This window comes from Aquarana catesbeiana, linkage group LG08 (genome assembly GCF_042186555.1).
Source record: "Aquarana catesbeiana isolate 2022-GZ linkage group LG08, ASM4218655v1, whole genome shotgun sequence".
Lineage (NCBI taxonomy): Eukaryota > Metazoa > Chordata > Amphibia > Anura > Ranidae > Aquarana > Aquarana catesbeiana.
The window spans coordinates 284031814-284058432 of NC_133331.1; the positions used below are offsets into that span (position 1 = coordinate 284031814).

General features: G+C 43.6%; 1 protein-coding gene across 1 annotated transcript in view; it reads right to left on the minus strand.

Moving 5' to 3' along the window:
• Window positions 1-1499: 1499 nt before the first annotated feature.
• The window catches only part of LOC141106761 (uncharacterized), a 47560-nt gene continuing 22440 nt past the window's right edge, over window positions 1500-26619 (minus strand). Inside the window, 4 exon segments of the mRNA XM_073597688.1 lie at window positions 1500-4393; window positions 17716-17748; window positions 17751-17977; window positions 25464-26229. Coding sequence (XP_073453789.1) covers window positions 3447-4393; window positions 17716-17748; window positions 17751-17977; window positions 25464-26229 — 1973 coding nt within the window. The 3' untranslated portion in view covers window positions 1500-3446.

Below are 26619 nucleotides of genomic sequence, written 5' to 3' on the forward strand. Positions count from 1 at the left end.
TCCACCATCCACACTACATTCTCCGACAGCTCTCCTCCACCATCCACACTACATTCTCCGACAGATCTCCTCCACCATCCACACTACATTCTCCGACAGCTCTCCTCCCACTATCCACACTACATTCTCTGACAGATCTCCTCCACCATCCACACTACATTCTCCGACAGCTCTCCTCCACCATCCACACTACATTCTCCGACAGCTCTCCTCCACCATCCACACTGCATTCTCCGACAGATCTCCTCCACCATCCACACTGCATTCTCCGACAGCTCTCCTCCCACTATCCACACTACATTCTCCGACAGATCTCCTCCACCATCCACACTACATTCTCCGACAGCTCTCCTCCACCATCCACACTACATTCTCCGACAGCTCTCCTCCACCATCCGCACTACATTCTCTGACAGCTCTCCTCCACCATCCGCACTACATTCTCCGACAGATCTCCTCCCACCATCCATACTACATTCTCCGACAGCTCTCCTCCCACCATCCACACTACATTCTCCGACAGCTCTCCACTTACTGTCTATAGTAGCTTCTCTTTCAGGTTCCTTCCAATGTCCTCTTTACTGAAAATTTTTTAAGTTGTAAGAGTTCATTTTACCCCTTACCCCCCAGCCCCCTATGCAATGTAAGAGCCATTATCAAAACTGACCACCAATGTAAGGGAGCCATTTGCACTGATAGCCAATGTAAGTGGTCCCTTTACTTACCATTGATGTAACAGTTCTAGTTCTGTATGGATACAGTGGGTTATTACTTTTTTTTTTTTTTTACGTGGATCCATTCTGAAATTAGTAGGCTAGATCTGTACACACATTTTTCAGTAGAACAAAAAAATAATAGGCAGACAAGATTCAGTTATTTCTGTTTTTTATCGCCTTTTATTGCCATCGTTGCATGTTTGTTGTCCACATATTGGTATCGTTTTTTTATGTTATCATGATTGTCCATTTGTTGCCCCTATGGATTTTCGTGATTGCCAGTGTGTTACCCATCTGATGTCACAATCACCAGTGTATTGCCCATGTATGGCCTTATTTGCCCGATGAATTACTACAGTTTAGGACTATGATGTCATCTTTGTAATACGAGTACTGAGGATTATTACTATAATTTAATCGTCACAGGCCTATAAATATAAAATCACACCCCTAAAATCTCAGTTATTATTGATGAGCCCCAACTTTACTCTATAACCAGAGAATCTGAGGAATGTGCAGTTAGAAAATTTCTCTGGTAGAAAGGTGCATCTTAAAAAAAATTGAATATCATAAAAAAGTTAATTTATTTCAGTAATTCAATTCAAAAAGTGAAACTCATATTATATAGATTCATTACACACATTGTGATATATTTCAAGCATTTCTTTCTTTTTTTTTATATGATTATGGCTTACAGCTAGTGAAAACCCAAAATTCAGCATCTCAGAAAATTAGAAATAGTACAAAGGACCAATAAAAAAAAGGATTTTTCATACAGAAATGTTGACTTACTATTTATTTATTTATTTATTTCAGGTACTTATATAGCGCCGTCAATTTACGCAGCACTTTACATATACATTGTACATTCACATCAGTCCCTACCCTCAAGGGGCTTACAATCTAAGGTCCCTAACTCACATTCATACATACTAGGGACAATTTAGACAGGATCCAATTAACCTACCAGCATGTCTTTGGAGTGTGGGAGGAAACCGGAGTACCCGGAGGAAACCCACGCAGGCACAGGGAGAACATGCAAACTCCAAGCAGGTAGTGTCGTGGTTGGGATTCGAACCAGTGACCCTTCTTACTGCTAGGCGAGAGTGCTACCACTGCACCACTGTGCCAGTATGTCCATGTACAGTATAGTATGCATGCAAAACTTGGTTGAGGCTCCTTTTGTATGAATTAATGCATTAATGTGGTGTTGGCATGGAGGTGATCATCCTCTGGCACTGCTGAGGTGTTATGGAAGCCCAGGTTGCTTTGATAGCGGCCTTCAACTCCTCTGCATTGTTTGGTCTGGTGTCTCTCGTCTTCCTCTTGACAATATCCCACAGATTCTCTATGGGGTTAGGTCAGGCGAGTTTGCTGGCCATTCAGGCACACTGATACCAAGATCATTAAACCAGGTATTGGCACTTTTGGCAGTGTGGACAGGTGCCAAGTCCTGCTGGAAAATGAAATCTGCATCTCCATAAAGCTGGTCAGCAGAGGGAAGCATGAAGTGCTCTAGAATTTCCTGCTAGAGGGCTGCTCTGACTTTGGACTTGATAAAACACAGTGGACCAACCCCAGCAGATGACATGGCTCCCCAAATCATCACGGACTGTGGAAACTTCACATTGGTCCTCATGCAACTTAGATTCTGTGCCTCTCCACTCTTCCTCCAGACTCGGGGACCTAGATTTCCATGAAATGCAACATTTACTTTCATCCGAAAAGAGGACTTTGGACCACCGAGCAACAGTCCAGTCCTTTATCTCTGTAGGACGCTTCTGACATTGCCTCTGGTTCAGGAATGGCTTGACACAAGGAATGGGACAGTTGTAGCCCATGTCCTGGATATGTCTGTGTGTGGTGGCTCTTGAAGCACTGGCACCAGCCGTAGTCCGCTCCTTGTGAATCTCCCACAAATTCTTGAACGGCCTTTGATTTACAATGCTCTCAAGGCTGCGGTTATCCCTGTTGCTTGTGCAACTTTTTCTACCACACTTTTTCCTTCCATTCAACTTTCCATTAATATGCTTGGATACAGCACTCTGTGAACAGTCAGCTTCTTTAGCAATGACCTTTTGAGACTTACCTTCCTTGCGGAGGGTATCAATGACTGTCTTCTGGCCAACTGTCAAGTCAGCAGTCTTCCCCATGATTGTATAACCTTCTGAACCAGACTAAGAGACCATTTTAAAGGGCCAGCAAACCTTTACAGGTGTTTTGGGTTAATTAGCTGATTAGAGTGTGACACCATAAGTGTACGATATTGAACTTTTTCACAATATTCTAATTTTCTGGGTTTTCACTAGCTGTAAGCCATAATCCTCAAACTTATTGATGAAATTCTAATCTTTTGAGGTGCAACTGTACATATACCTATTGAGTTCCTGGGTCTGTATTCATGCTGTGTCTAATGTAAGGGGCTCCCCCTCTTTCTGATCGGTAGTTTTCTGTTTCATGAAGAATGTAAAAAGAAATGAGGAGTTCCCGATGTAGGTGAGAAAAGAGAAATGATCGGTAATAGTCTGATCTTACCAATGGATACTCCAAGGAATGTAAGTGACCAACAATTGTCTCAACACCTTAGACTTCACCTGTAACCAAAATATCACTTTTGCTAGGATGTCCCCCCCCCGCCCCCATAAATTAATTTGATTCACACAGCTGTTCTATTGGCTGAACGGTTACCTTATTAGATTTTATTTTTGTGTAAAAAAATTTCCCGCACTCTCAACATGTTAAAGGGCGTTCCCGCGCGTGAATTTTCTGGTGTTCACCCAGACTATCTTTCCTAGAGAAACATTTCCCGCACTCTGAACATGGAAAAGAATTTTCACCCTTGTGAATACTCTGGTGTCTAAGAAGTACACTATGCTGCGTAAAACTCTTTCCGCACTCTAAACAGGGAAAAGGCCGCTCGCCCGTGTGTAGCTTTTCATGTGCTTGAAGGCTTCTTTTCTCAAGGAAACATTTCCCGCACTCCGAACAGGAAAATGGACGCTCGCCGGTGTGACTTCTCTGGTGTCTAACGAGATCTTCTTTCTGAGTGAAGCATTTCCCGCACTCTGAACAGGTAAAAGGACGCTCACCGGTGTGAATTCTCTGGTGCCTTATAAGGTGTCCTTTCTCAGTAAAACATTTCCCGCACTCTAAACAGGAAAATGGACGCTCGCCTGTGTGACTTCTCTGGTGTCTTTTGAGGTCTGCTTTTTTAGTGAAACATTTCCCGCACTCTAAACATGAAATAAGGCCATCCTGGGTGTGAATTCTCTGGTGCAATTGAAGGCTTCCTTTCCTAGAAAAACATTTCCCGCACTCTGAACAGGTAAAGGGACGCTCACCACTGTGGCAACTCTGGTGTCTTACAAGATCTGCTTTCTCCGTGAAACATTTCCCGCACTCTGCACAGGAAAAGGGGCGTTCACCTGTGTGAATTCTCTGGTGTCGAATAAGTCTTCCTTTCTCAGGAAAACACTTTCCACACACCGAACAAGAATACAAATGCTCGCCCGTGTGACTTCTCTGGTGTACAATAAGATTTCCTTTCTTACTGAAACACTTCCCGCACCCTGAACAGGAAAACGGACGCTCGCCTGTGTGACTTCTCTGGTGTACAATAAGTTTTCCTTTCTTATTAAAACATTTCCCGCACTCTGGACATGAATAGCGATGCTCAGCTGAGTTACTTTTCTTGTGCCTAACAAGCGCTGTGCTCCCACACATCAAACCTGACCATGAACTCTCTCCTGTGGGATCTCCAAAACTTAGAGATTTCTTGGAATTAGATGGATATAATGTTCCTTCCGCAGTGTGAGGTCTCAGATGGACATCTGGAGTAACAGTATGTGATTGGTCAGAAGGTTCCTCAGGATTGGAGGGATCCATTGATCTCGATTGGTAAACTCTGTGATTTATGTTTGGAATAATAAGATTCACTCCCGGAGAATATTGTGTGATGTCCTTATCTTCTTCATAACAGTCTGTCGATAAAAGTTTATATCTCTCTGTGGTATTCCAGACATGGCTTCCATCTGTAGGAAAGCAATTAATAAAATAGATGTTATGGGTTTCACGGAGGTCAGGCATGGAATTGGTTTCAGTTATAACCACAAAATATGAATAAAAACCAGATTAACCACTTCCGTCCCGCCCACCACCTTTATACATCGGTACTTTGAAGAGGAATACCATTGTTATGGCAGCAGCTAGCTACCATAACCCCGGTATCCTTTTCTTCAGTGGGCAGTCTGCTTTCAGATAAAAGTGGTCTCTGCGGCGGATTCGCCGCAAGATCACTTTTATTGGCGGTGGGAGAGGGCCCCCCGGTCCGCTTACCGGAGCCGTCGGTAGCGGCGGAGGCGATCAGGTCCTCTCCCTGGCTTGGTAAGGAGACGAGTGAGGGTCCTCACCCGTCTCCATACCATTGCAGGGAAGAAGCGACGTCAAAACGTCACTTCCGCCCATAGCTCTTAAAGAGACATTGGTTTTTGAAGTCTCTTAAGACGAAACGCGTAGGGTTAATACGCTGGCCCTGGCTACCACAAACTGTGCTGTCTTTTATTTGTTCATTTGAACTGTTTTTATTGAATATTTTTTTGTTTGGATATCCATTTTTATTGTAAATAAATCCCACCATACGGATTTACACCATGTGGAGATTCTTTTTTTCTCTTATATGCCTTTAATCCTACACACCCTACCCGGAGGAGAAGTTTTTAGTGAGCTGATACCTGCTTGCTGTTGGAGTGTTCCATCCATCTCCAAAAAAATTGGCGTCCTGGATGTCCATTTGCCTATTGAGGAGGTTATTGTGTAGCTCACCTTGGGAGTTCGGCTTCAGGTCTCCGTTTCCATGCCTAATTGACCCACCACCGTACGGTGAGCTGGGTCCACCACTCTTGGTAAGAGTACCTTTTTTTCTCTTCTTCCTCCCTGGATGGTGAAGGCACTCTCGGGTGTACACCCACCATTGAATACATTTGCCCCAGAGACTGTCCGATAAATGCAGCAGTTGCATTTTTTAATACCACGGTTTATTGTTACCACTTCTGGGACTTATATCCATTTATTATCTATTTATCCATTTCTCCATTTCTCCATTTATCATCACGGGCTTTTTATTTGTATACTTACCATTGTATGTTCACTTTATTAGTCACCATTACATGTTGAGGCTCTTCATTTAATTGTATTTATATACACTGTTTTGCACTGTATTTTTCACTGACACCACCTGTGTTATTGACTTTTTTTAGATGCGTTTTTTTGCAACTTTATGTCGCATGACGCTTTCTTTTCACTTTTATAAGTTCTGAATTACACATTATATATTGATAAACGTTCTCACGCTTTCTAACATGAGAGACTAGCCTTTTGATATATTTTGGATAGCCTCTTGTTCCACTCTCCTTTTTGTTTATTTATTCCCAGCGCTACACTTTTACTTACATTTTTTTTTATGACATTTAATTTTTTATTGCATTTTTGTATTGCATTTTAGTGTAAATATGAGATCTGAGGTCTTTTTGACCACAGATCTCCTATTTAAGAGGTCCTGTCATGCTTTATTTCTATTACAAGGGATGTTTACATTCCTTGTAATAGGAATAAAAGTGACACATTTTTTTTTAAAAAACAGTGTAAAATTAAAAAATAAAAAGGTAAAAGAAATAAGAAAAAAAAGAAAAATGTTTTTTAAACATGCCCTGTCCCGCCAAGCTCGTGTGCAGAAGCGAACGCATATGTGAGTAGCGCCCGCATATGAAAACGGTGTTCAAACCACACATGCGAGATATCGCCGCGATCGGTAGAGCGAGAGCAATAATTCTATCCCTAGACCTCCTATGTAGCTCAAAACATGCAACCTGTAGAATTTTTTTAACGTTGCCTATAGAGATTTTTAAGAGTAAACTTTGTCTCCATTCCACGAGCGGGCGCAATTTTGAAGCGTATCAATTTACTCGGCATAACATTATCTTTCACAATATAGGAAAAATCTGGGCTAACTTTACTGTTGTCCTATTTTTTTAATTCAAAAAAGTGTATTTTTTCCCAAAAAACTGCGCTTGTGAGACCACTGCACAAATACGGTGTGACGGAAAGTATTGCAATGACCGCCATTTTATTCTCTAGGGTGTTAGAAAAAAAATATATAATGTTTGGGGGTTCTAAGTAATTTTCTAGCAAAAAAAAAAGTTTTTTTTAACTTGTAAACACCAAATCTCAGAAAGAGGCTCGGTCCTTAAGTGGTTAAGAATACAATTTATTCAAATCACACCGGGTAACAGTGTTTCTATATTAATTACAATGTAACATTGAGAATGAGAGATGAACCTTCTTCCACTTCATTTCTTGGAAAAAATGTCATCATGCTGAGGAAAGGAGATGGACCTTTCATATGGTGTACAGCAGGGGTAGGCAACCTGGGACCCTTCAGCTGTTGCAGAACTACAAGTCCCATCATGACTCTAGGAGTAATTATAACTGCCAGCCTTGCGATGCCTCATGGGAAATGTAGTTCCACAACAGCTGGAGGGCCCCAGGTTGCCTACCTCTGGTGTACAGTATTTCCACCTCATTTGTTGGGAACATGATGTTATATTGAGGAATGGAGATGGACCTTTCATATGGTGTACAGTATCTCCTCCTCATTTGTTGGGAACATGACGTTATATTGAGGAATGGAGATGGACCTTTCATATGGTGTACAGTATCTCCTCCTCATTTGTTGGGAACATGACGTTATATTGAGGAATGGAGCTGGACCTTTCATATGGTGTACAGTATTTCCACCTCATTTGTTGGGAACATGACGTTATATTGAGGAATGGAGATGGACCTTTCATATGGTGTACAGTATCTCCTCCTCATTTGTTGGGAACATGACGTTATATTGAGGAATGGAGATGGAACTTTCATATGGTGTACAGTATCTCCTCCTCATTTGTTGGGAACATGACATTATATTGAGGAATGGAGATGGACCTTTCATATGGTGTACAGTATCTCCACCTCATTTGTTGGGAACATGACATTTTATTGAAGAATATAGACAGACGGTCTTATCTGACTTTCATCTGGAATTAGGAAGAATTGTGTTTTCTTCCTTCATCTGCATCTCTGGTCATTTTAGTGGGGTGTATTGATATTCATTTGTTAATCCATAAAATTATTTGAATGCACATAATATATACCTCATAGAAGTAAAAGGAACTGTTTTTGCATTTAAAGTTAATTACGGTACTTACTTGTGTCCATATGTAGAGAAGATTCCTCCTGTTCGCTTTTCATAATCATCTCCCCCTCCTCCATAGACTGCTGATCTCCACTCACCAACGTCTCCTCTTCTTCCTCTTTTATCTCAGCTTTGATGTCTATTAGTTCTTCATCCTAAAGCCCAAAGATGATGCAATATATTTATAAGAAGGAAAAAGAGAATACAGAAGAATATCATCTGGAGCTTAGAATACATTTTTAGGTTTACATGCTCAGTCCCACCTACCGGATGATGGTGAGGGATGATGTGACCTTCCTGTGGGCAATCCCGGGAATACAGAGGATGGGGACATCTCTCTGGTGGGTTCCCATTGCTGGATCCATCTGAAGGAAACACACACACTGACTGAATACATTGTTTCTATGTGTTTATCAGATGATGGGGGATCTAGGTGGACCCTCTGTACTGCTCTCTCCTTTACAATAAAATCGCCTCTTACCCGGTGATGTGAGGGGCGGCTGATCCTCCATCATGACGTCCTTGTAGAGATCCTTGTGTCCTTCTAAATACTCCCACTCCTCCATGGAGAAATAGACAGTGACATCCTGACACCTTATAGGAACCTGACACACACAATGATACAGTCACCATCCAGACACATCCCTTGTCTGTTACTGGATAATGTCCCAGAATTCCCGGCACCGCTCACCTCTCCTGTCAGCAGATCAATGATCTTCTGGGTGACTTCTAGAATCTTCGTGCCACTAGTTACCTCTGTTGTCAGGCAGTGAGGTGGAGGCACTGTGATGGGTGGTAATGGATCACCAGATATTTTTTTCACTACTTTATAATCCTGTGTATAGACAGAAAGTAACAATTGTCACTAAAGATTTCCCAGAATCCTCCTCACCTCTCCGGTCAGGTCTGTGTTTTATTAATAGAGATAAAAGTGATGCCATGTAGGGATGAGCTTCGAGTTCAAGTCGAACTCATGTTCGACTCGAACATCGGCTGTTTGCAAGTTCGCCGAACAGCGAACAATTTGGGGTGTTCGCGGCAAATTCAAATGCCGCGTAACACCCTTTAAAATTCTATGGGAGAAATCAAAAGTGCTAATTTTAAAGGCTTATATGCAAGTTATTGTCATAAAAAGTGTTTGGGGACCTGGGTCCTGCCCCAGGGGACATGGATCAATGCAAAAAAAAGTTTTAAAAACGGCCGTTTTTTCAGGAGCAGTGATTTTAATAATGCTTAAAGTCAAACAATAAAAGTGTAATATCCCTTTAAATTTCATACCTGGGGGGTGTCTATAGTATGCCTGTAAAGGGGCGCATGTTTCCCGTGTTTAGAACAGTCTGACAGCAAAATTACATTTCAAAGGAAAAAAAGTCATTTAAAACTACTCGCGGCTATTAATGAATTGCCGGTCCGACAATACACATAAAAGTTCATTGATAAAAACGGCACGGGAATTCCCCACAGGGGAACCCCGAACCAAAATTAAAAAACAAAAAAAAAATGACGTGGGGGTCCCCCTAAATTTCATACCAGGCCCTTCAGGTCTGGTATGGATATTAAGGGGAACCCCACGCCAAAATTTTTTAAAAAAACGGCGTGGGGTCCCCCCAAAAATCCATACCAGACCCTTATCCGAGCACGCAACCTGGCCTGTGGCATTCCCCGTGACGTCACAGGGAAGTCCCGTCAAGTCACCGTGCGTCAGAGGGGGCGGGGTCACCGGGTGGCCCCGCCCCCCGTTATTTAAGAACCGTCAGAAGAGGAGACGGGTCACACAGCGGGAGCCTCCCATCATGCCAGCATGGGTGCGGAGCGGCCCGGAGAAGAAGATGCAGAAGAGAAGAAGATGAAGAAGAAAAGAATATGAAGAAGAGAAGAAGATGAAGAGAAGAGCGGGAGCCTCCCCCCATGCCATGGGTGCGGAGCGGCCCGAGGAGAAGAAGATAGAAGACGCCGCGGAGGAGATGCTGGACGAGAACACAGGAGGAAGAACCAGAAGAGCCAGAAGAAGAAGAAGATGAAGGAAGAAAGAAGAAGCATTTAAATAAAGGAATTGTCAAAAACTGTCTCTTGTAATTTTTTACATTTTTTGACAGTTTTTTAGTGAAATGGTAGGGGCACTTTTGTACCCCCTTACCATTTCACACAGGGGGGGGGCGGGATCTGGGGGTCCCCTTGTTAAAGGGGGCTTCCAGATTGCGATAAGCTCCCCGCCCGCAGACCCCCACAACCACCGGCTAGGGTTGTGGGGATGAGGCCCTTGTCCTCATCAACATGGGGACAAGGTGTTTTCGGGGGCTACCCCAAAGCACCCTCCAAAAGTTGAGGGCATGTGGCCTGGTACGGTTCAGGAGGGGGGGCGCTCTCGTCCCCCCCTCTTTTCCTGCGGCCTGCCAGGTTGCGTGCTCGGATATGGGTCTGGTATGGATTTTTGGGGGGTCCCCACGCCGTTTTTTTTTTTTTATTGTGGCGCGGGGTTCCCCTTAAAATCCATACCAGACCTGAAGGGTCTGGTATGGAATTTAGGGGGACCCCCACGTCATTTTTTTTGTTTTTTAATTTTGGTTCGGGGTTCCCCTGTTCATTTATCAATGAACTTTTATGTGTATTGTCGGACCGGCAATGCAATAGCCGCGAGTAGTTTTAAATGACTTTTTTTCTTTGAAATGTCATTTTGCTGTCAGACTGTTCTAAACACGGGAAACATGCGCCCCTTTACAGGCATACTATAGACACCCACCAGCTACGAAATTTAAAGGGATATTACACTTTTATTGTTTGACTTTAGGCATTATTAAAATCACTGCTCCTGAAAAAAACGTCCGTTTTTGAAACTTTTTTTTTCATTGATCCATGTCCCCTGGGGCAGGACCCAGGTCCCCAAACACTTTTTATGGCAATAACTTGCATATAAGCCTTTAAAATTAGCACTTTTAATTATTAATGTTCATGTCCCATAGACTTTAACGGTGTTTGCGTGTTCGAACGAACTTTTTGCCTGTTCGCATGTTATGGTGCGAACTGAACAGGGGGGTGTTCAGCTCATCCCTAATGTCACGTGACCTCCCAGAATCCTCCTTACCTCTCCGGTCAGGTCTGTGTTTTATTAATAGAGAGAAGAGTGATGTCATGTGACCTCCCAGAATCCTCCTCACCTCTCCGGTCAGGTCTGTGTTTTATTAATAGAGATAATAGTGAAGTCATGTGACCTCCCAGAATCCTCCTCACCTCGCCAGTCAGGTCTGTGTTTTATTAATAGAGATAAGAGTGAAGTCATGTGACCTCCCAGAATTCTCCTCACCTCTCCGGTCAGGTCTGTTTTATTAATAGAGATCGGAGTGATGTCATGTGACCTCCCAGAATCCTCCTCACCTCTCCGGTCAGCAGGTAGATGATCTCCAGGGTGAGGTTTAGTATCCTCTCCGGCACATGAGTTTGGTCTTTGTTCATCCTTACTGATGTGGTCATCTCATCTATACAGGAGTCTCCTCTCTGTAGACGGATAATAAACTGAGAATTATCTGGACTGTATTGTAATGAATAATGTCTGCACAGAGTTCCTCCATAATTCGGAAACCTCAAACTGCTTCCTTTATGATATTAAAGTAGTTGTAAACCCAGCATTGTTATTTTTACCTACAGGTAAGCCTATAATAAAGGCTTACCTGTAGGTAAAATGAATATTCCCTAAACGTGCATCATTTAGGAGATATTCACCCTGCATGTAGCCGCTGATGCCAGTGGCACATGCGCTCTGAAGGTCGGGCATATAGTGCTGGGACTTCAGAACTTCTTGCCGGAACTGAGGGCTCCTGCACGCATGCACGGGAGTGACATCACTGTGGCTCTGGCCACTTACAGCGCCAGAGCCCATGAACCTGGAAGGAACGCTAGGGGAACAGGTCAGCTCCCTCAGCAGTGTCCGGGCGCCGCTGTGGGGGCTTTGTTTTAAAGTAAGTATTTCATAATATGCTAGTATGCGATGCATGCTTGCATATTATGCCATTGTCTTGCAGGGTTTTTTTTTTTATTCCAGAGGTTCACTACCGCTTTAAAGAACACGTAATCTCACTTAACCACTTCAGTCTCGGACCATTTGGCTGGCCAAAGACCAGAGCACGTTTTGCGTTTCGGCACTGCGTCTCTTTAACTGACAATTGCGCGGTCGTGCGACATGGCTCCCAAACACAACTGACGTCCTTTTTTTCCCCACAAATAGAGCTTTCTTTTGGTGGTATTTGATCACCTCTGCAGTTTTAATTTTTCTTTATGCTATAAACAAAAAAAGAGCGACAATTTTGAAAAAAAAGCAATATTTTTTACTTTTTGCTATATTAAATATCCCCAAAAAAATATATTAAAAAAAACATTTTTTTCCCTCAGTTTAGGCTGATACATATTCTTCTACATATTTTTGGTAAAAAAAAAAAAAAAAAAATCACAATAAGCGTATATTGATTGGTTTGCTCAAAAGTTATAGCGTCTACAAAATAGGGGATAGATTTATGGCATTTTTATTAATATTTTTTTTTTACTAGTAATGGCGGCGATCAGTGCGATTAAAAATGCATTGATTACTGTGTAAATGTGACTGGCAGTGAAGGGGTTAACCACTAGGGGGCTAGGAAGGGGTTAAGTGTGTCCTAGGGAGTGATTCTAACAGGGGGCGTGGCTATGAGTGACACTAGGAAGAACGGGGAGATGTTGTGTTTACACTGACACATCCCCGTTCTTCAGCTCCGTGACACGATCGCGGGACTCCGGCGGACACCAAGTCCGCGGGTCAAGCGGGCACGATTACGGAGCTCGCGGCAGGGTCGCCATTTGCCAGTCCGTGCCATTCTGTTGACATATATCTACATGTGGTGGTCGGCATGTAGTTAATGTAAACCAGAGATCCCTTTTACAACTCTTCAGCATCCCTCACTAAACTGTGCACTGTAAACAAATTGGATATTTAAAAAAAAAATTCTCAGCACCTACTGCTGTATTAATTTTTCACTTCCTCCTCCCTGGCCTTGGCCCATCGCATCATTTCCTGTTTGCAATGCCTTCTGGGAAGGGGCGGCAACTTCCTCTGACACTGCCGTTGCTATGGAAACCTGACCTGAAACCTATTACACTGCTTGTGCTGCACTGAGCATGTGCGAGATCTGCAAGGATGAGATCCAGGAAGAAATACAGTCTGGCTTCAGATGCCCACACTTAAGATGGCCACGGCCTGCTGTAAGTTTATAAAATAACAAACTACTGCTATAAACTAACAAAACAGACCTTAGTTTACAGACTAACTTTACTAGAATACATTAAGCTTGTGTATTATAGGGGTATTTTTATTTAAAAAGTATAATTTTGGCCGGAACACCACTTTAACCTTGGTTTTTTCCTTGGGATTTATGCTTGGCCTTGTTTGTACCTGTTCCTATCAAAGCCTTGTGTCCAGGGCAGTGAAAGGGTAATTAGAGTTTATTGCCCAGTCCTCCAATAATATTTCTTGAAGCTACAGATGGGGTCACTACCATGAAATAACGAAACGTTATCCCCTATTCTATGTACTGTAGGGATGTTCGTTCCTTCGGCTGCCTTGATTAGAACTTGTAATGTAGTTCAGTCTTCTTCCTTCCCATATCCTGATCCAGAGAATACATGGTATCCATTATTTTACGAGGACGGACATGACTGGGGTAAATATAAAATAATATCTTATTACCTCCTCTGCTGCCGATTGTGGTCTCCTCTCTACTTCCTCCCCACTCGACTCTCTCTGGAAACTTCTTATTTATATCCCTACCTCACTTCCTGTCTGTACCTTACATCACTTCCTGTCTGCACCTTACATCACTTCCTGTCTGCTCCTTACATTACTTCCTGTCTGTGCATTCCATGCTCTCTAAGGGAGATCGCCACCTTGTGTGAGAATGTAGAAACTGCTGTTCCTATCATGTTATAACATTTTCTGCACGGCCTCGTTCTTCAATTACTTAGCACTCGTTACTACACAACCAGATTGGCAAACATTTAAAACATAAACGATATATAAATTATAATAAAAGAAGAAGGGGGTACAGCTTGTCCTGAAAAATTGTAAGTTAGTGCAAATAAAAAATGGACAGTACTCAATTGTTTCTGATAAAAAACAGAAATGTGATAGTATATTAATACTTACTGAATAAATTTAAATACCATGATATGAGATTATTATTATTCAGAATTTATATATTGCTATCAGTTTGTGCAGTGCTTTACAATTGGATTACCTTTACATAGGCTATCCCCCCTTCAGTCCATCATGAATGGTGCTGCCAGGATCATCCACCTTACCAATCCTGTGTCTGCTACTCCTCTCTGCCAATCCCTCCACTGGCTTCCACTCACCCAACCAATAAAATTCAAAATACTGACAACAACTTACAATGCCATCCACAACTCAGCCCCCAGCTACATCACTAACCTGGTCTCTAAATACCAACCTAATTGTTCTCTTCATTCCTCCCAAGACCTCCTGCTCTCTAGCTCCCTCGTCACCTCCTCCCATGCTCGCCTCCAGGACTTTTCCAGAGCCTCTCCCATCCTATGGAACTCCCTACCCCAAACTGTCCGATCATCCCCCCACAGTTATTACCTTTTGTATCACTTGACCCTCCCTCCTAGATTGTAAGCTCTAACAAGCAGGGCCCTCTGATTCCTCCTGTATTGAATTGTAATGTAACTGTACTGTCTGCCCTCCTGTTGTAAAGCGCTGTGCAAGCTCTTGGCGCTATATAAATCCTGTATTATAATAATAATAATTTAAAAAACGGGACAGTACAATTATAATACAATTCATTATAAGAGGTATCAGAAGGTCCTGTTCCCAAAGCTGTATAGCCATTCTCATTCACGAGAATTTCAAGCTATCAATCAACATCTCATGAACCGGCTTGTTGGAAAATTTAGCTTCGAGCAGCGCATGCAGCCAGTGGGGTTTGCGTTCGGTTTGTGAAAAAAATAAAATGAAGCTGGTTTTAAAATGTCATTTGGCGGCAATTTAACCACTTTAGCCCCGGAAGGATTTGCCCCCCTTAATGACCAGACCATTTTTTGCGATTCGGCACTGCGTCGCTTTAACTGACAATTGCGCGGTCGTGCGATGTTGTACCAAAACAAAATTGATGTCCTTTCTTTCCCACAAAAAGAGCTTTCTTTTGGTGGTATTTGATCACCTCTGCAGTTTCTATTGTTTGCGCTATAAACAAAAAAAAAAAACAACTATTTTCAAAAAACCCAATATTTTTTACTTTTTGCTATAATACATATCCCAAAATCTTTTTTAAAAAACACATTTTTTCATCAGTTTAGGGCAATATGTATTCTTCAACATATTATTGGTAAAAAAAAAAAATCGCAATAAGTGTATATTGACTGGTGTGCACAAAGTTATCGCGTCTACAAAATAAGGGATATATTTATGGCATTTTTATTATTATTTTTTTTTTTTTACTACTAATGGCTGCGATTTTTAGTGGGACTGCGACATTGCGGTGGACAGATCGGACACTTTTTACAGACATTTATACAGCGATCAGTGCTATAAATAGCAACTAATTGCTGTATAAATGTCACTGGCAGGGAAGGGGTTAACACTAGGGGTCAATCAAGGACATAGCTGTGCGCAGCCTATTGCATTAGGGTGTGCACCTCAAAGCTCCAACACAAATGCGTTTGTGACATATTAACTGGCCTCTTCCCCGCTCTTCATCCTGAAACAATGGGGGGGGGGGAGCACACAGGGGCACTTGGGCAGCAGAAAGAAGGTTAACTGGGACAAGAGGGGTGGCATATATTGGTACCGATCCCCTGTACTTTCCTCCTGTAGCAGCTCAATGTCGGCGAGAGGGAGAAGAGGAGAAGCCTACTTTAAGCTGCTGCAGGAGAAAATACAGATCGGTTCCACTAATTTCCACCCCCCCTCCCCCACTGCCTATTCTGTCCAGGTTCAGGGGGTTGGCAAGTAAAGATCATGGTTTACCTGTCACCTGCCCACAATTGATGGGTTGTCAACTCCAGGATTAGGGTGTGCCCAGGCACACCTGGCACACCCCTTGCGTACGCCTATGATCAAGGGGTTAAGTGTGTCCTAGGGAGGTGTTTCTAACTGTGGGGGCAGTGTACTGACAGGGAGTACAGAGAGACGTCGCTGTTTCTAACCACTAGAAACAGCAGATCTCTCTCCCCTACCTGACAGAACGGGGGTATGTCTGTTCACATCGACAGATCCCACGTTCTGTCTTTCTCAGGAGCGATCGCGGGTGCCCGGCTGACATTGTGGCCACTGGCCGCGCGCATCGGCTCCTACGTCACACGGCGGGCATGCGCATCTCCGGTGGAGCGAACGTGCCTGTTAAAGCTATTTTACGGGCCGGCGTACAGCTACGCCAATTTGCCCAGGAGAGCCAACCTGCCGCCGTATAACAATGGCGGCTAGTGATTAAACTGGATCTTCTTTTTTCAAGTGTCACGTTTGCTAGGGCACATCCTAAATTGTTGTATAGTTTCCCCCCCAAAGTGCACACCAGACCCTTTTTAATTGCAATACTTTTTTTATTGAGTATATGAAGATACAGTTAACATCATAAGGCAGCAGCAATGTATAAGGTAGTTACATGTAGAACAAGTCATGTTCAAGCTGAGATCTCTTTAAATATGCCCTGAGAAGTACATATTGTATATCACTTTATAAGTAAGAACATAAAGAAAACAAGAGAACAAGATTAGATTGGACATTCGGTCCATGGCTTCCAACGGGAATAAATTGTTTGGTAGTTGTGATGAGGCAAACATGATCTCATATGTAACGTGTGTATTGGTCATCTTAATAACTTCACTTTAGAGAGAGTACTTCATGATCTCTCCAGTGTCCCACTATTGATAGTCTAGCGCTTAGTAGAACATGGGTCGCTGTAACCCTTAAGGCCACTGGGATGGACTCCACTCCCCGGGATAAGATGGCCAAACCTGCCGCTTTTTAATTTGGATCTAAATTTTAATGGGGTACCCCATGTAATAAAAAAAAATAAAAATGGAGGTCTCCCTAAAAAAAAAAAAAAAAAATCCAAGCCCCCTCGTCTGAGCAGACAACCTGGCTGGCGACAAGCATGTGCTTCCCCCATAACCAAACCAGGCCACATGCCCTCAACATGGGGGGTGCCTTGCCAATGGGGAAGGCCTGGAAAAAAATCTTTTCCCCATGTCGATGGGGATAAGGGCCTCTTCCCCACAACCCTGGCCCGGTGGTTGTGGGGGTCTGCGGGGAAATGTTTATTGAAATCTGGAAGCCTTCTTTATGTGAATGAATAATGGGTACATAGTAATAGTAAGAATAAAAGATACCTACATGTTTGACGAGCGCTTTATTAACCACTTACCGCCTGCCATATAACAAAATGACGTCGGCAAATTGGTTGCGATATATGACGTCTTTCAGGATACCAAGCTGCTGCGCGCCACCGGGGGCGCGCATCGCGGCGATCGTTGTTGCGGCACGTCAGTCTGACACACAGCAACTACGATCTAATAAAGAGTCTCTGACAGAGACTCTTTACCACGTGATCAGCCGTGTCCAATCACAGCTGATCACGATGTAAACAGGAAGAGCCGTTGATCGGCTTTTCCTCACTCATGTCTGAAAGACGCGAGTTAAGGAGAGCCGATCGGCTGCTCTCCTGACAGGGGGGGGTCTGTGCTGATTGTTTATCCCGCACTCTGAACAAGAAAAAGGACGTACACCGGTGTGAATTCTCTGGTGTCTAATAATTTTCCTTTCTCAGTAAAACATTTTCCACACTCTGAACAGGAATACAAATGCTCGCCCGTGTCACTTCTCTGGTGTACAATAAGATTTATTTTCCCACTGAAACACTTCCCGCACTCTGAACAGGAAAAAGGATGTTCGCCCGTGTGTATTCTCTGGTGCTCACTGAGTTGTCTTTTCTTGCTAAAACACTTCCCGCACTCTGAACAGGAAAACGAACGCTCACCCGTGTGAGTTAAGATTTCCTTTCTTACTAAAACATTTCCCGCACTCTGGACATGAATAGCGATGCTCAGCTGTATTACTTTTCTTGAGCCTAACAAGTGCTGTGCTCCCACACACCAAACCTGACCATGAAATCTCTCCTGTGTGATCTCCATATCTTAGAGATTTCTTGGAATTTTATGGATCTAATGTTCCTTCCGCAGTGTGAGGTCTCAGATGGACATCTGGAGTAAATATATGTGATTGGGTCAGAAGGTTCCTCAGGATTGGAGGGATCCATTGATCTCCCCAATTGGTAAGGTCTGGGATTTAGGCTTTGAGTAATGGGATTCACTCCTGGAGAATATCGCGTGATGTCATTGTGCTCCTCATAATCGTCTGTAGATAAATTATGACGTCTCTCTGTGGTATTCCAGACATAGATCCCATCTGTTGGAAAGCAATTATTAAATATAAGTTTCTCGGAAATCAGGCATGGAATTGGTTTCAATTGTAACCACAAAATATGAATAAAAGTCAGTTTAAGAATACAAATTTACTCAGATCACACCGTATTTATACATTAAAAGATAAACCTTCTTCCACTTAATTTCTTGGAAAAAATGTCATCTCGCTGAGGAATGGAGATGGACCTTTCATATGGTGTACAGTATCTCCACCTCATTTGTTGGGAACATGATGTTATATTGAGGAATGGAGATGGACCTTTCATATGGTGTACAGTATCTCCTCCTCATTTGTTGGGAACATGACATTATATTGAGGAATGGAGATGGACCTTTCATATGGTGTACAGTATCTCCACCTCATTTGTTGGGAACATGACATTATATTGAGGAATGGAGATGGACCTTTCATATGGTGTACAGTATCTCCTCCTCATTTGTTGGGAACATGACATTATATTGAGGAATGGAGATGGACCTTTCATATGGTGTACAGTATCTCCTCCTCATTTGTTGGGAACATGACGTTATATTGAGGAATGGAGATGGACCTTTCATATGGTGTACAGTATCTCCTCCTCATTTGTTGGGAACATGACGTTATATTGAGGAATGGAGATGGACCTTTCATATTGTGTACAGTATCTCCTCCCCATTTGTTGGGAACATGACGTTATATTGAGGAATGGAGATGGACCTTTCATATGGTGTACAGTATCTCCTCCTCATTTATTGGGAACATGACGTTATATTGAGGAATGGAGATGGACCTTTCATATGGTGTACAGTATCTCCTCCTCATTTATTGGGAACATGACATTATATTGAGGAATGGAGATGGACCTTTCATATGGTGTACAGTATCTCCTCCCCATTTGTTGGGAACATGACGTTATATTGAGGAATGGAGATGGACCTTTCATATGGTGTACAGTATCTCCTCCTCATTTGTTGGGAACATGACGTTATATTGAGGAATGGAGATGGACCTTTCATATTGTGTACAGTATCTCCTCCCCATTTGTTGGGAACATGACGTTATATTGAGGAATGGAGATGGACCTTTCATATGGTGTACAGTATCTCCTCCTCATTTATTGGGAACATGACGTTATATTGAGGAATGGAGATGGACCTTTCATATGGTGTACAGTATCTCCTCCTCATTTATTGGGAACATGACATTATATTGAGGAATGGAGATGGACCTTTCATATGGTGTACAGTATCTCCTCCTCATATGTTGAGAACATGACGTTATATTGAGGAATGGAGATGGACCTTTCATATGGTGTACAGTATCTCCTCCTCATTTGTTGGGAACATGACATTATATTGAGGAATGGAGATGGACCTTTCATATGGTGTACAGTATCTCCTCCTCATTTGCTGGGAACATGACATTATATTGAGGAATGGAGATGGACCTTTCATATGGTGTACAGTATCTCCTCCTCATTTGTTGGGAACATGACATTATATTGAGGAATGGAGATGGACCTTTCATATGGTGTACAGTATCTCCTCCTCATTTGTTGGGTAACAGTGTTTATATATGAATTACAATGTAACATTGAGAATAGAGATCAACCCCCTACATAGAAAATCTAAAAAATGTGCTGTAAGGAATTTCCCTGGTATACATTCACTTACCAGACTTAGGTAAACCTGTTCAATTGCTCGGTAACACAAACTGCTAATCAGCCAATCACATGGCAGCAGCTCAACGCATTTAGGCATCTAGACGTGGTGAAGACGACTTGCTAAATCTCAAACCGAGCATCAGAATGTAGAAGAAAGGGGATTTAAGTGACTTTGAACGTGGCATGGTTGCTGGTGCCAGACGGGCTGGTCTGAGTATTTCCTGGATTTCCATGCACAACCATCTCTCAGGTTTACAGAGAGAAAATATCCAACGAACGGCAGTTGTTTGGAGGAAAATGCCCTGTTGACGTCAGAGGAGAATGGGCAGACTGGTTAGAGATGATAGAAAGGCGACAGTAACACAAATAACCCCTCGTTACATCCAAGGTATGCAGAATATCATCTCTGAACGCACAACACATCAAACCTTGAAGCAGATGGGCTACAGCAGCAGAAGACCACACTGGGTGCCACTCCTGTCAGCTAACAGGAAACTGAGGTTAAAATTTGCACAGGCTCACTGAAATTGGACAATAGAAGATTGGAAAAATGTTGCCTGGTCTGATGAGTCTCGATTTCAGCTGCAACATTCAGATGGTCGGGTCAGAATTTGGTGTAAACAACATGAAAGCATGGATCCATCCTGCCTTGTATCACCGGTTCAGTGGAGTGGAGGATATTTTCTTGGCATACTTTAGGCCCCTTAGTATAAATTGAGCATCATTTAAATGCCATGGTCAACCTGAGTATATGTCCATCCCTTTATGACTACAGTGTACCCATCTTCTGATGGCTCCTTCCAGCAGGATAATGCACCATGTCACAAAGCTCCAATCATCTCACCACTGGTTTCTTGAACATGACAATGAGGTCACTGTACTCCAATGGCCTCCACAGTCACCAGATCTCATCCAATAGAACATCTTTGGGATGTGGTGGAACGGGAGATTGGCATCATGGCTGTGCAGCCAACAAATCTGTAGCAACTGCGTGATGCTATCATGTCACTATGGACCAAAATCTCTGAGGAACGTTTCCAACACCTTTTTGAATCTATGCCACGAAGAATGAAGGCAGTTCTGAAGGCAAAAGGGGGTCCAACCCGGTACTAGCAAGGTTCCTGGGTCTGCATTCCTGCTGCCCCCATTATAAGGGGCTCCCACGCTCCCTGGTAGGATTTTTTTTTTCCATTTTAATGAGAATGTAAAAAAAGGAATAAGGACACCCCAATGTGGGCAAAAAGAGAGAGAGGATGTGTAGTAGTCAGGTCCTATCATTGGAGACTCCCATCGGAGACTTTATCTATACCAAGAACAGTGGTAGAACTACCAAGGCCGCACTTGCGACCAGGCCCTGGTGTTCTGCCATCATGGGGAGGCCCAAGATAGCAAGAGGGGGACCGCTGCAAAACATGTGAAAGTGTCCCACTGCGGGACTGTGATAAAGGGGCCCATTGATCAATGGGAAAGGCCTTGGGCTCGGAGGGAAGGGCCCCATAACCACAGCGAAGGGTCCCAAGACTGATGGAAAAGTCCACGAGACTAATGGAAAGGGCCACAAGATTGATGTCAATGGACCCAGGACTAGTGGCAAGGGTCCCAGAAGTGACATAAAGGGCCCTGAAATCGATGGAAAGGGCCACGAGACCGATGGAAAGGGCCTTGAGACCGATGGAAAGGGCCACAAGACTGATGGAAAGGGCTACAAGACTGATGTCAATAGACCCAGGACCAGTGGCAAGGGACCCCGGGACCAGTGGCAAGGGCCCCAGGAGTGACAGAAAGGGCCCCAAGATCGATGGAAAGGGCCACAAGAACGATGAAAAGGGCCACAAGACCAATTAAAAAGGGCCATGAGACCAATGGAAAGGGACACAAGACTGATGGAAAGGGACACGGGGTCAGTGGCAAGGGACCCAGGACCGACGGGAACGGCCCCAAGACCAATGGAAAGGGCCACACGACCGATGGAAAGGGTCACAGGACCAATGGAATGGGACCTGGGACCAGTGGAAAGGGCCCCGGGACAGATGGAAAGGTTAAACTGCTTCCCTACTTAGGTCCCCCCATGTGCCACCGTCGCTTATTCCAACATTGTCCTTAAGACAAGTTGAAATCAGAAACAGAAATGTTTTGTTTTATATACTGGAAAAAAAAAAAAAGGATCAATATCATACTTTTTTTCGGGGGAGGGAGGGATGTCAGGGGGTCCCCTCATGTTTTCTTGCACCGGGTCCCTGAAGGTTCTAGTTATGCTTCTGACCCAAAATATCCCTTTTGCTAGGATGTTCTCCTCTATGAACTCATTTATAATCATACAGTTGTTCCATTGATGGAACAGTTTGTAGGCAGGTGCCTACTGTTGGGGTGTTATATTATGTTACTGATTTGCACTGTGTTATAATGAAGTCTTTGTTAGTGAGTTTTTTTGTGTAATATGCTGCCCAGGGAATTAGGAAGGAGTTAAGCCTGCTCACTCCCGGTTGTTCATAGCACTGCCCCCTTGTGGAGGGTGATAAATAAAGTCTCTCAGGGTCTTCCCTTCCACATAGGAATACAGAGGAAGGAATAATTCACCATATGAAGGAGTACTGAGCACGTGGCCCCCATTTTGGGTTACCCAGTCGGTGTACCGGAAGTTGGAAATGGACTCTGATGAAAGGACTTTGACCCTATCTAAAGATATGCATTGGGCAGCCTAAGCTAGGATGAACTAAGCTGTGTATGGAAAGATTTTTTGGGAGACTTCCCTTCCACAAGGGAATAAAGAAGAAGGAATATTACACAATGTGAAACTGCACTGAGCATGTGGCCCCCATTTTGGGGTACCAGAACTCGGAAATGAACTCTGAAAGGATGTTCCCTATCTAGAGGTATGAATTGGGCAGCCTAAGCTAGGATGATCTAAGCTGTGTATGGAGAGATCTTTTGAGAGACTTCTCTTCCACATGGGAATAAAGAGGAAGGAATGCTGCACCGTGTGAATTTGTTCTGAGCACATAGCCTACCTTTTGGGTTACCCAGTCGAGGCAATGAAAGTCAGAATTGGACTCTGATGAAAGGGCTTCCCCCTATCTAGAGATATGCATCCGGCAGCCTGAGCTAGGATGAACTAAGCTGTGTATGGAAAGATCTTTTGAGAGACTTTCCTTCCTCTTTATTCCCATGTGGAAGGGATGTGGCACCATGTGAAACTGCACTGAGCACGTGCCCCCCCCTTTTGGGGTACCGGAAGTCAGAAATGGACTCTGATGAAAGGACTTGCCCTATCTAGAGGTATGAATTGGGCAGTCTAGGATAGGATTAACTCATCTGTGTATACAAAGATCTTTTGAGAGACTTCCCTTCCACATGGGAATTAAGTAGAAGGAATGCTGCCCCATGTGAAACTGCACTAAGCACATGGCCCCCCTTTTGGGGTACCCAGTCGGGCTACCAGAAGTCAGAAATGTACTCTGATGAAAGGACTTTCCCTATATAGAGGTATGAATTGGGCAGCCAAAGCTAGGATGATCTAAGCTGTGTATGGAAAGATCTTTTGAGAGACTTTCCTTCCTCTTTATTCCCATGTGGAAGGGATGTGGCACCAAGTGAAACTGCACTGAGCACGTGGCCCCCCTTTTGGGGTACCAGAAGTCAGAAATGGACTCTGATGAAAGGACTTCCCCTATCTAGAGGTATGAATTGGGCAGTCTAGGTTAGGATGAACTAAGCTGTGTAAGGAAAGATCTTTTGAGAGACTTCCCTTCCACAAGGGAATAAAGAGGAAGGAATGTTGCACCATGTGAAGTTGTAATGAGCACATGGTCCCCCCTTTGGGGTACCCAGTCGGGGTGTCGGAAGTGGACTCTGATGAAAGGACTTCCCCTATCTAGAGGTATAAATTGGGGAGTCTAGGATAGGATTAACTCATCTGTGTGTATAAAGATCTTTTGAGAGACTTCCCTTCCATATGGGGCAGCATTCCTTCTTCTTAATTCCCATGTGGAAGGGAAGTCTCTCAAAAGATCTTTATATACACAAATTAGTTAATCCTATCCTAGACTGCTCAATTCCTACCTCTAGATAGGGAAAGTCCTTTCATCAGAGTCCATTTCTGACTTCCGGTACCCCAAAAGGGGGGCCATGTGCTCAGTGCAGTTTCACATGGTGCCACATCCCTTCCACATGGGAATAAAGAGGAAGGAAAGTCTCTCAAAAGATCTTTCCATACACAGCTTAGTTCATCCTAGCTTAGGCTGCCCAAGTCATACCTTTAGATAGGGAAAGTCCTTTCATCAGAGTCCATTTCCAACTTCTGGTACCCCGACTGGGTACCCCTAAAAGGGGGGCACATGCTTAGTACAGTTTCACATGGGGCAGCATTTCTTCTTAATTCCCATGTGAAACTGTACTAAGCACGTGGCCCCCTTTTGTGGTACCCAGTCGGGGGAACCAGAAGTCGGAATTGGACTCTGATGAAAGGACTTTCCCTATCTAGAAGTATGACTTGGGCAGCCTAAGCTAGGATGAACTAAGCTTTGTATGGAAAGACCTTTTGAGAGACTGTGTCACATTAGTTCTGTAATTTCAAGAAGTTCAAGTAAAAGTTCTCAAAGTTATGAAGTGCCTGGTCTGAAGTTCCTACAAAGGGGTCCATGCAAGGCGTATATAAGAACAGGGCTTGTACTAGAGGGGATGGAGAGGTGATACAAGAGGGTCATTATGGAAGGGTTAACCATGCTGTGGAGTTGGTGGGAGATGAGTGCCATTTGTTGGGTAACCAGTGAAATAGTGAAGAATGTTAGAGCAGCCAGCCAGAGGAAGGTTAGTGCTTTGGCATGGGGGACGGTAACCCTGGAAGTGAGGGGGTTGGTTAGCGTGATCCACTCCCTAGCGATCGGTACCCCATATTATGGACCAACGTCATGGCATGGGGAACCTATTGACCCAGCCTGGAGGCACGAGAGGAGACAGAAGTGGAACCAAACAAAATGTTGGGGCTCGTTGGCTAGAGAGGTCTGTGTTGTGTGAATGGCGGGATTCTCACATTGTCGTGAGGTGGCAATCATGGCTGTGCTGGTGGAGCGGGACCCAGGCTCCATGGTATCCCCTCAGAAATGCTGCATTCGGAAGAGAGGAGAAGGTATATGGTTACACAGGACGAGTGTCTACAGAGAAGTTCTTAATGTACAAGGTGGAACTGTGCAAGGCGAACGACTCGTTTCTAAATTGGAGCGCCGCCATAAAGCTGATCTTTACATGACCGCGGCTCCCTGTGCCTGTGTCCCGGCCATTAGCGAGCGCATTGGTGAGGGATTCCCACTGGGCACGTTGAGACCCTCCAACAAGTTGCTTTATTAGATCATCTTTTCGTGTCAAATATTTCACACACTCTCAAATGTAAAAGGGCGATCCCGAGCATGAAGTTTCTGGTGTCCAACCAGACTTCCTTTCCTGGAGAAACGTTTCCCACACTCCAAACATGGAAAAGAATTTTCACCCGTGTGAATATTCTGATGTCTAAGAAGTATGCTCTGCTGAGTAAAACGTTTCCCGCACTCCGAACAGGAAAAGGGGCGCTCCCCAGTGTGAATCCTCTGGTGTGATTGAAGGCTTGCTTTCTCAGTGAAACATTTCCCGCACTCTGAACAGGAAAAAGGACGCTCCCCAGTGTGGCTTTTTTGGTGTCTAATAAGAACGCCTTTCTGAGAGAAACATTTCCCGCACTCCGAACAGGAAAAAGGGCGCTCACCCGTGTGAACTCTCTGGTGTCTTAGAAGGTTTCCTTTTAGAATGAAACATTTCCCGCAGTCTGGACATGAATAGGGACGAATAGATAGGCTACTTTCCTCGTGTCTAACCAGTACTAAGTTTCCAGACACCAAACTTGACAATGAACTCTTTCCTCTGTGAACTCCATAATTTAAAGATTCCTTGGAATTAGAATGATCCATTGTTCCTTCCGCAGTGTGAGATTTCTGATGCATATCTGGAGTAACAGTATGTGATTGATCAGAAGATTCCTCCGGATTAGAGGGATTCATTGATCTCCCTAATGGGTAAAGTCTGTGATTTATGTTTCGAGTAATGGGATTCACTCCTAGAGAATATTGTGTGATGTCCTTATCTTCTTCATAACAGTCTGCAGATAAATGATTATGTCTTTCTGTGGTATTCCCAACATGGCTTCCATCTGTTGGAAAGCAATTTTTAAACACATGTTATGAGTTTTTCAGAGACCAGGCATGGAATTGGTTTCAATTATAACCACAAAATATGAATAAAAAACAGTTTAGGAAGACAATTTACTAAAATCGCATGGTAACGGTATTTATATATTAAAAAATGAACCTTCTTCCACTTCATGTCATTATGCTGAGGAATGGAGAAGGACCTTTCATATGGTGTACAGTATCTCTTCCTCATTTGTTGGGAACATGACGTTATATTGAGGAATGGAGATGGACCTTTCATATGGTGTACAGTATCTCCTCCTCATTTGTTGGGAACATGACATTATATTGAGGAATGGAGATGGACCTTTCATATGGTGTACAGTATCTCCTCCTCATTTGTTGGGAAC